Genomic DNA, 11,376 nt, shown 5'->3' on the forward strand with positions numbered 1-11,376 from the left:
AGTCACATTTACACGTCAAATTAATTTTATCTTAATAATTATAAAATGAACCAATTTTTGTATTAAAAGAAATATTGACTTTGTTACTATCTTAAAACAACATTAAAAATAATAAATATAAACAAACTAAATTCTAATTTGTAATAAAATGATTCGTTATAATGACCGATCGTGTAAACAAGACTTAAAAGGAAATTGAATTTCGCCATATTGGCCGTAAACGTAAAAGACGGCAGCACTGTGCTCGGTTTCCATTTGACATGTGCCGCGTTTGACATTCGCGATTTATTAAAAAAAAGGAACAAGCGAAAACGAAATAACACGTCGTCGTTGCTGTTTCGAGATGAACTGAGAAAGCGAGTTGTTGTAAAAAAAAATAATTCATCCGTCATCGAAACCGAGCTACGAAGCGAAGCAATAAGATAGAGGCCGGATTATGTACCATTGAAACTTTTGTATATAGAGTGGTACCGAAACACGATCGAGCGCAACGACGACAGACTCTCTCTCTTTGCGTCGCGAACAACCCAAAATATCTATACATACTATACCCAGTTTAGCCGGCATTTTTAGTGAACGGTTATCACATTGTCAAATTACGTCGAAAATGGCGTCCGAATCGCACTTCAAGAATCGAATGCAAGTGTTCAAGAACAAAGGCAAGGATCAAGATGTAAGTACTATTTTTTATCAATTCGTGGGGTTCTTTTTATTGTAATTAAGAAATTAACGAGGTGAGAGGTTTGGATTAATTGATTTCATTTGGGGGGGTGTAACGTGGAAATGAAAAATGTAAAGGTCATTTTTTTTCTTACACATGTCAAATGTGGCCTTATTTTTACGTTTATCCAATCGTTAGTAATTTTCCTTAAATATTTCCATTTGGGATTGATTGAGTTATGTGGAAATTCTTAGGAATTAAGTTTTTATTTATTACTTTTTAAACATAACCTCACTTTCTAGAGCGTTCATAATAGTTTAGTTGCACATTGTCCTATTATGATTAGACACTTGAAAATATACGATTCTTTGTGATAAGAAATAACTTCATTATCTCGTGTTTTTAAAAATTGTTTTTTTTTAACCACGTCATCCTCTAACACCTTAAAACCAAACTTTCTGTTGTGTATATTTTTGGAATTATAACTTTGTTTTGACTGATTTTCTTAAAATAACTACTTACAATTAGATTTGTTTCATAACTCTTAATATATTTAAACAAATAAATATAGAATTTTATATAAAAATGATTATCTCTAGGAGATGCGAAGGAGACGTAACGAAGTAACTGTTGAACTTAGAAAAAATAAACGAGAGGAAACGTTACAAAAACGACGAAACGTCCCAATAACAGATTCAACAGACGAAGACGACGCCGATAAGAGTCTCGTCAACATCAAACTCGAAGATCTCGTCGCCCAAGCGTCCGACTTCTCAAACCCACAAATCCAGCTTTCAGCTGTCCAATCAGCCCGAAAATTACTCTCATCCGATCGGAATCCCCCGATCGACGCTCTCATCGCCAGCAACATCCTCCCAATACTCGTCCGATGCTTAAAGGAACACACGAACCCCGCGTTACAATTCGAAGCAGCATGGGCGCTAACGAACATTGCGTCTGGAAATTCGGCCCAAACCAATCGAGTGGTGCAAGCCGGAGCGGTACCATTATTTTTGGAATTGTTAAAATCGCCGCAAACGAACGTTTGCGAACAATCCGTATGGGCTTTGGGTAATATTATCGGGGATGGACCATGTCTTAGGGATTATGTCATTGAGTTGGGTATCGTCGATCCTTTATTGTCGTTTCTCAAACCGGAAATACCCATAACGTTCTTAAGGAACGTTACTTGGGTTATTGTTAATTTGTGTAGAAACAAAGATCCTGCACCGCCCATTCATACGATTAAAAAATTACTGCCCGCTTTGAATGCGTTAATACATCACGTAGATGTAAATGTAAGTAGTTTAAATAATATGGTAAAACCTTGATTAATATGTGATCAGTTATATCGAGGTTATACTGTATTATAATAATAAAATCAATGGTTTGTAATATTTTAATTTTTATTATAGATTTTAATAGATACAGTTTGGGCATTAAGTTATTTAACGGATGGTGGAAATGAACAGATTCAAATGGTGATAGATAGCGGTGTAGTACCCAAATTAATACCTTTACTTTCTCATAAAGATGTTAAAGTGCAGACGGCTGCATTAAGGGCGGTGGGAAATATTGTAACCGGTACTGATGAACAAACACAAGTAAGTTTTTTTATTTGTACAGGTGGGCAAATTTGGGTGTTATTATAGGCTATCTCAAAAACTATAAGAGATACGAAAAAAGTAGGCGCCATGTCCTAGTCTCTTTTTTTTGAGACTAATCCAATCTCACAAACACTAAACCTCTATCTACTTTTGATAACATCAATCTTTAACTTAAAAAGTTATAGCCAAAAAGTGAAATTTTCGTGATGAGTGAAAAATGCTCATATTTTGTTTATTTTTGAAGTTTGAGAAATGGGGTTGATACGTTCTTAAGACACTTTTTTAAGTAGAATATACTGCTGTTGAAAAATTTTAGACATACATAGTGATTTTTGATGGCCTCTCTTCACTATGGCTTATCTTATCATGGACCACTGCGAGCCATCGCCATTGTGTAGAGGGGCCTGGTAATGGCAAAGGATGGCTGGGAGCGGTCGGACACTACACATCAAAGGGCGCCATCATGCGCAGCTAACTGCGCAGTGGCATGTTCACACAGTGGGCCATCTAGACTCTAGACTATACCACTGTGTGGAAGCAAACATGCTAGCCATCATCAATGGTGGCCATCATGGCGACCATTCTAGTGGCCCAGTATGAGCCATAGTGAAGAGGGGCCATGGGATATAATACAAAGTTTTTTTTGTAATACAAAATATAGTTGATTATGATGTTACTGAAAAGAGTTGTGATTATATATTTTTAGCGCTAATGTTCAAAATTTTGATTATAGCAGGCGGGTTTGGACAGTAAATACTACATAGTTGCTATATGGTTTTGCACAAATATGACAGAATAAAGTTGGTTTTGCGCCATTATGCAGGATAAAGTTGGTTTTGTACCAACAAATAAAAGCTTTGAATAGTTAATTTAAATTTCTCAGCGCCTTATCCCTGACTTTGTTCACCAATAAGAAATGGTTAGTAAGTAAAGTTTGTTTATTAAAACTACAAAAAACGTATTAATTAATGAATAATTAAAATTGTGAAAATTGTATATCCACCGACTCCAAAAAGTTCTGGCGTTACATGAATCAGAAACATGGTAAGTCGCGTATTCCAGGCTGTATAACCTTTGCTTGTGCCGAAATCTCTGATCTCCTGGGAATAGTGCAATCCTTCTCTGTCTTGTTTTCTGAAGCCTTCCTGGACCTACAACTATCAATAACTGTAACCAGCAAATCAACTGTCCTGGATCCTTCTACATTACTCCATTTTCTGACGAGGAAGTAGAGATCTGTATACGATTGAAAAATGTGTTTACTGCTGGCGTCGACGGTCTCTCAAGTTTTATTATTAAAGATTGGGCACCCTTCCTCAGCAGACCTTTAACCTTTATATTTAATTTATGCTTAAAAACAAAAGCTTTTCCTGCGATATGGAAAAAAAACTCGGATAACGCCAGTTTTTAAAAAGGGAGATAGATTTAGTATTGAAAATTTCTGACCTATTAGCATTTTGAACAATTGCTCAAAGGTCTTGATGATGCAACAAAGATGTTGCTATACTCCAGAATGGGCTACTGCGTTCGCCCATATACAGGGTGTATCAGGTATGAGTAGAAAAAATTTGAGGGGTTATAGGTCTCCTCTTTCTGAATAAAAAATTCTTATAACACAATGTCCCATTCTTTGTCCTTCTTAAGATATGATACAATAAAGTTAAGGGTTCAGAAGTTTGAGTACTACTGGTTAATGAATTATACCAAGCAGGCTTTGCTTTGCAATTTCTAATTTGTTTCTAGTTTTGTAATTTTGTTGTTTTTAATAGCAAGTTTATTTATTAAAACCTAAATTTTTGTAAATTTTCACATTAAAGAGTGATAAATTTATGAAATGACTGAAAAATGACTTATATGTGTCAAATTAAAGCTATATACATAAGCAAAGCCTGCTTAGTATAATTCTTTATACAGCAGTACTTAAACTTTCAAACCCTTGCAACGCAACATTGTGTTATAAGAATTTTTTATTCATAAAAAGGGACCTATAATCCCTCAATCTTTTTCTACTCATACCTGATACACCCTGTATATCTGATCATCAGCACGAATTTATGACTGGTCGTTCAACTATGACTAATTTAGCAGAGGTAACGCAGTTTATCAGCGAGCACATGGATAAACGGCTACAAGTTGATATAATTTACACAAATTTTACAAAGACATTTAATAGATTAGATTATGGAATACTTCTTTCTAAACTCTGCATTCTTGGATTTTATGTCTTCAATAGACTTTGCTATATGAGTTTTAAATCTGATACGTTCACTGCTGGCACTGGTGTTCCATAGGGTTCCAACCTGGGTCTCCTTCTTTTCAATATTTATCTGAATGATCTATTACGACACCTTGATTGTAATGTGTTGTAATGTGTAATTGTAGAGAAGATGCTAGTAGAAAATTTTTATCGAACATCGTCAATTGTACTATTTATTCACCTTCATTTCTTGCTCGAATTGGATTCATTGTACCTAGACCTGGTATCAAAAGTAGCAACACATACCGAATGCCGATCGCTAGGACCACCGTTTTGGTGCAGGCACGTGTATTTTCCCAGTTCTCCCCAAACATCAAATTTTGAAGTTTTTGGGTATTAGCAACCTTTTCTTTTGAAATTGGGTGAGATACAGGAAGATTAGGGATCATAAACTGGGAGCGTTTCAATGGGGATATGAAGACTGTATCATCTTCAAAGTGGACTCCAATGTATTCTATGTATATGTAATTTATATATATGTTGTATCTCAAAAATTATCAGCTATGTTTAAAATTTTTCAACAGCAGTATATTCTACTCAAAAAAGTGTCTTACATACATACAATTTAAAAACAAAACAAGATAGACCTCTTATAGTTTCTGAGATAGCCCATCTATAATAACACCTAAATTAACCCACCCTGTACATAACCTAAAAATGAATATTTTATTAATTTGCATTAATTAAGGTTGTGTTAAACTGCGAGGTGTTATCTTATTTGCCAAGCCTATTAAATCATTCAAAAGATAAAATATGCAAAGAAGCTGTATGGTTCTTGTCAAATATTACAGCTGGAAATCAATCTCAAGTTCAAGCTGTCATTGATGCTGGTGAATTTATTTTTAATCCATTAATTCTAGACTTCTTAATATTTTTTTTGTTATAGATTTGTTACCAGCAATTATTTTGAATTTGAGTAAAGGTGAATTTCAAACGCAAAAAGAAGCCGCTTGGGCAATTAGTAATTTGACAATAGGAGGTAGTAGAGAGCAAGTTGCAAAATTAATTAGAGCGGGTGTTATTCCACCGTTCTGCGACTTACTGACATGTAAAGACGCCCAAGTTATTCAAGTTGTACTTGATGGTATCATAAATATGTTAAAAATGGCCGGACCGGACGTAGAACAATTGTGCGCGATGATCGAGGAGTGCAACGGCTTGGATAAAATTGAGAACCTACAGAATCATGACAATATCGAAATTTATAAATTGGCGTATGATATCATTGAAAATTACTTTAATGGCGATGTAAGTGGATTAAAATTAAAAAAAAGAATTGAATTTAATTAATGAAAATGATTTTAGATTGATGATGATCCTTCAATAGTGCCATCACCTGGTGTTGCTGATTTCGAATTTGGTACTGCGACGAACGTGCCGAATGAAGGTTTTAAATTCTGATCCTTACGTTCGTATGAAACATATTTCACTCGAAAACGCTTCCATTTATTTTAAAAAAAGAAAGAAACATAAGTGACTATTAAAAAAAATTAATGAATAGGGGAAACCATGTCCGATCATTTTACCAACGCGTTATCCCGTCGTATAAATAAATAGTATAAACCGTTTATTACTCGGTTAATAATTTTTCTTTTCATAGTTATAATTTTTTTTTGTTTGAGTGTCCGTCCGGGTTGCTCCATATATATGTTTGTATATAGAGAATTTTTATACCGATGTAAATTCTTAAAAAAAAATTACTAAAACGTTCTCTCAGTATTCGTTATTTAGTTTTGTTGCAAAAATAAATAAAATTAATAATTAACGAGGGGCGCGCTACGATGAGACACATTGCGACTGAAAGATTCGATGGAAACGGAAACGTCGGGAAATGATGATTACTAAAATGATCGAGCATACGGAAAAGATCTGAACCCGATTGGTTTTTTTTAAATAATTTTTTTGCACGTAAGAGAAATTTTTTTTCTTATAAAAGAAAGAATTTGTTTATAGGAATCAAGCTAATAAATTTGTTTTTAAAAAATTTTTTTATTAAAGACTATATTTATGTAAAAAATATATATTTAAAATAAAAATAATAAGGCGTATATCGCGTGCAGATCTTTTACTTCACCAAAAGACGATAATAAATGTCAATGTAGGTATTTATCGAATTATTTATGAAATTTACCAGTCGCCCATAATGTATTAAATTTGTTTATGGGGTATATTCTTCTTTTTCATATTTTTCAATACTGGTTTGTGCTATTTATTTCTTTATTTTTCTTATTATTTTTCTTAATATTTTTTGTTTGTTGTAGTTTTGGGGATTGGTGTAATTATTTAGGTAATAAACATTATGCGTAAATAAATAAAAAGTACATTTTGTTTGCTGTTTAAATAATAACGCCGGGTTGTTGGCAATTAAAACGAAAAACTAGTGTTGAAAAGTTATTAATTTCCTCGTATTAATTAAAACGCGTAACGTTTATTAATTTTATTAATAATTTTTGTTTCGGACAAATTTTTTAGGCTGCTGGTCATTTTCATTTAATTAAAATTAATAATAATCTTGTCCTAAATAGATAAATTGAAAATTGACGTTTATTATGCGTACTCATAAATAAGAATAGAAGAAAGAAATCGTTTTTTTTAATTCCCTTTTTTCCTATTACTATATTAAAGAGTCGAGATTAATTTCTATACAAAATTGTAACATATGGTTTTATTGTAACTTTGCGTTTGAGGTACAATGAAAAAATTTAAAGTAAGTAATTGCTAACAAAAACTTGTTAAAACTTGTTTCTTTGACATACCATCTTTATTTTTCTGTTTAAGATATTTAAAAAAGAAAGAATAATAAATAATGCATTATGAAAAAGGTACGTTAAGAGGCTGTTTTTACTTTTTTTAACCGTAAAGAATTCTTATTACAAAGTTTGTGTCCTTGTAGGCTTAATTTAACATCATCCCCTTTTATTCTGCGAAATAATACATAATTCCCTTATTATGTATGTACATTTATAATGAATAAATCATTTTCAAATCACAGAATTGATGAAATTTTATTTAAATATCTTTATTAGATTAATTCTAAATAGTAAACTAACAAATACTAATTATTAATTGATTGCATGAATATTTTTAGAGAAATTATATAATAATTTACGTTGATACTTACATTGAACAACAAATAAAAATCTTTCAAAAGCAAGGAAGCATTTCGAGTGCGGTCGGTAGTCTTGAGATGTAGATTTTTACCAAAAATGTGATTTTCTTGTATTTAAAAGATTTACAGGTAAAATTGATGCGTTGGGGTAGATTATACAGGGTGAATCAAAGTATTAATCGGAATCTAGATAACAATGAATTGAAATAAAAACATTGAAAGGTGTCAAATTAATTTTTTAATCATGCCATCCATAACTTATTTCACTTCTGGTAAGTTTTTATAATTAGTATCACTCTAACATCACAAATACTACATTGATACTTTGACTCAGCCTGTTTAAGAAGAAAAAAATGTACAATAAAAAATAATTGCATGTTTTGAATTTGCGTAGTATTAACTGCTTTTATAGCTTGTGTTACTAATTTCTACTAATGATACTAATGATGTGAAACAATTTATACAATAGCAAATTATATATCATATCGCTAGCCTCTTTGGATAGAGTCTACAACAAATACTTGAATTTTACATGATCATGAGTTGCACTTTTCTGTGACTACAAATTTGTATGTAATCCCTAATTTTATCCATAAACCTTTACAAACCCACTCAATAATTGTCTTACCTTGTATACAATTGTTTGCAAATATTTTACGATAGGATATGATTCAGTGTTAATCCTAGAGAATTGAATTCCTTTGAAAAGCCGGAACCAGGAAATAAGGCAGTGTGATTTGAATGAAATTGTCACAAATGATCTTCAAGATCATCATTTAACGCCGTAACAAATAGTTACCGCCGAAATCTTAACACCCGTAATTCGTTAATCGCAACTCACGAGGCTATTGTCTTAGGTTGTCACATACGTCTTGCATGCGTACTACGACGTGTCAATTGTAGGATATCCTGGAGTCAAAGACACGACTTGGGCCACCCTGAAGAAATCGATTGTCAAACCAACCTAACTCACCAGAATGAAATAATCGCGATAACGACACAAGCACTAATAAGGCATTTTGAATTAATTGTTGCTAATCTATTCAGGTCTTAGGTTGAAACCTTCTTGGCAGTAGCACTAGTATAAGGTTAATCGATATCTTGGAGATCAAACGATTCTTGCGAAATTCGATGATGAAAGGAACACTTTATTCTATTGGGCTAATAACCTCCGTGCCATATCCAACGAATTGGTTTGTTGTAAAAACCTGATTAAAGAAAATGGCAAGACACATCCGCATTAATGAGCAGGTATATTTCAGACTCGTTCCACCTATCATGTCTTGATCACGTTTATCAAAGAAGAAAACTTCACAGTATTGGGATGTGTTGCAGCAGAAACTGCTCACAGCCATATCTTAAAGATTTTAAGCAAAGACATATTCGGCTGCTATATATCACACTCGAAAGTGATAAAACATCACAACTTTGAGTCGTGGAGCAGCGAAAACCGCTTGTGGCTGAGATGATAGATAAAGAAGAAAGATAAAACTTCGTGGTTTCGAGATGTATTAATCGCAGAGGTCTCTTACGGTCGAGGCGGTATTTTTGGAGATTCATTATATCTTGAAGATTTCAAACATACGTATTCTGCTTTTAAATTTATTAAAATGTTTAGATTCGCTCAATAAAGATTATGAGAAGTTCTAAAAATAACATATAAACCCTAAGTTATCTCCCAATTCACAAAGAATTCAACCTTGAATATGTTCTTTTAATCAAATATTAAAATTTTTTTATTTAACAAAATATAATTACACGAAAATCATAAACTTAAATTTTTTAATAAATCGTTTTAATTTTGTTGAGTCATGACTCTCATTATTTGGTGCTAATAATAACCTTGGTTGATCGCATCGTGACTATATTCCACGCCCGACGTAAATGTGATTGGAGAATAGTAAAATCGTGAGTTATTTCTTAAATATTTTAATGAACTATTTCTCGTTGATGCAAACCCGAGGTTGTCGTGCATTATTAATCGGCAAACTCCCGAAGGATACGTTTATTGACTGCTTGGTTATCTGTGTATACTTTATAACAAACAAAAAAAAGTGGGGGCTACGTCAAGTAGCTCTAAGCCACTCGACTCACTTTTTATTTTGTATTGTGATCGTGAACACTCCACTTGAATGATCTCCGTGATCTTAACGAAGAACTATCTCAAGATTGTTTCAAGTAAGAGCTGACACCACGAATTCTAATTTTTATGCACAATTTTTTTTTTATTTATACATGTATTTTTTTTAAATTTATTTGAGTTAAATCTGTGATTTTGGTGATATAACAAAAAGAGTTCGTGTTGTAAAACCGATAACGTTCTTTTATTGACAAGGCATTGCCATTTACGGAATTAGGTCTTGTCGAGAGCTGAATGCATTAGAGATTTCTTTAAATAACTATTGACACATTGATTATAGTGCAAGTCTCGTTTCAATTGCACACTGTCCATTGGTATAAAAAAAAATTTTTTTATTCAAGCATTCTTGGATTAACAGGTTGGTTCAATGAGATTATTTTGCGCACATTTTTTGTTTATGCACCAACATTTTTAAATTAACACAAATCGTTTACACCATATCAATTTTTTGTGTTTTTTTGTAGGAACAATGACGAGTATTCACGCCGCAAATATAAACGAGATATACGACGTTCCTTTAAGCGCATTAATTCGGCCGTTTCCGCCGGAAGTAAACGAAGAAAAAGTGAAATCTTTAATGGAAGCAATTTCGAACCCGGAAACGATCGATCAAGTAACTCCAATCGATGTTTTATGGATTGTTGGGAAAGAAGGAGGGAATTATTATTACAGTTTTGGTGGATGTCATAGATATATTGCTCATAAACGCTTAAATACAGAAACGATTCGAGCTAAACTAATAAAATCTAATATTAGCGATCTTAGATGTTATTTAGGTGCGAGTACTCCAGATTTACGTTAATAATAAGATGTATTAAGAAAACATTCTGGTCATATTCTGGTTAATGGGAATGCTTTGACTTTTTTTTTAAGTTTTATAAACTTTGTGTTGAAATAAAAAAATATTTTGCAGTAAGAAATTTAACTTTTTTCTTGATACCTAATTAAGATTGTCTTTATAAATTTAAAAAGAAATTTCACGCGATCACTAAAATATGCAGAAATTCTTACAGAAAGTGCAACGAATAACATTGAAGTAGACCGCGGGGAGTCCGTGCACTTTGGCACAATCTTAATAATGCACGTTCGCGTAGCAGGTTTTGGCGAAACTTCGCCAACGAAAAACGTTTGTTTTATTTTTATTGACGACTACCGGTGTATTTTTTATATGGGCAAGCATACATTTGAGAATACAATGTAATCTGGTCTCAATCTTAAATAAAAGCTATATACAAAATCATATTTATTTAACCTTAGAACTTTGTTCTGGAAACGTTGGATTACTTGGATGTTGGACTCTCTGTCGCAGCCCCATAGCCGCATTCTATAGCACACTGATGTAGAATTTGCTTATATCTCGCTCTTCAGCCAGCAGCTTCTAGATGAAAAACGCTTTCATATGTTACCATGATTTTTTCCTCTCTGGTAGTAGGCATAAGTTATCAGTCTCCTTTTCTCAGTATGTACTATTTTTTGCCTATGTCACTTGTATTCTGCACATTATCTCAGCTGTCTGATTTTCTTTACCCATCCTCATGGTATGGTGTGTTCTAGGTAAATATATTCTTTTGCACTTTCCCCCATTCATTGCCACTGGTGTTA

At 32.8% G+C, this 11,376-nt stretch overlaps 2 protein-coding genes across 4 annotated transcripts; both read left to right on the plus strand.

Annotated features, from left to right (window-relative positions):
- The first annotated feature begins 230 nt into the window (after positions 1–230).
- Positions 231–7,519, plus strand: LOC111427682 (karyopherin alpha3). The gene is made up of 6 exons (XM_023062915.2): positions 231–673; positions 1,261–1,959; positions 2,077–2,265; positions 5,214–5,355; positions 5,412–5,773; positions 5,831–7,519. The coding sequence occupies exons 1-6, from the start codon at positions 608–610 to the stop codon at positions 5,924–5,926; spliced, it is 1,554 nt and encodes a 517-aa protein (XP_022918683.1). The 5' UTR covers positions 231–607; the 3' UTR covers positions 5,927–7,519.
- A 79-nt stretch (positions 7,520–7,598) lies between these two features.
- LOC111427986 (sulfiredoxin) lies at positions 7,599–10,694 on the plus strand. 3 transcript variants are annotated; one of them, XM_023063369.2, is made up of 2 exons: positions 7,599–9,812; positions 10,239–10,694. In XM_023063369.2, exons 1-2 carry the CDS (start codon positions 9,767–9,769, stop codon positions 10,574–10,576), a joined length of 384 nt encoding a protein of 127 aa, XP_022919137.1. In that variant the 5' UTR covers positions 7,599–9,766; the 3' UTR covers positions 10,577–10,694. The 3 variants fall into 3 exon arrangements, with proteins under 3 accessions (XP_022919137.1, XP_071053230.1, XP_071053231.1); XM_071197129.1 differs by having other exon boundaries at positions 7,599–9,542; XM_071197130.1 differs by lacking the exon at positions 7,599–9,812 and adding an exon at positions 9,819–10,132.
- The last annotated feature ends 682 nt before the right edge of the window (positions 10,695–11,376 follow it).

This window comes from Onthophagus taurus, chromosome 6 (assembly GCF_036711975.1).
Source record: "Onthophagus taurus isolate NC chromosome 6, IU_Otau_3.0, whole genome shotgun sequence".
Taxonomy (NCBI): Eukaryota; Metazoa; Arthropoda; class Insecta; order Coleoptera; family Scarabaeidae; genus Onthophagus; species Onthophagus taurus.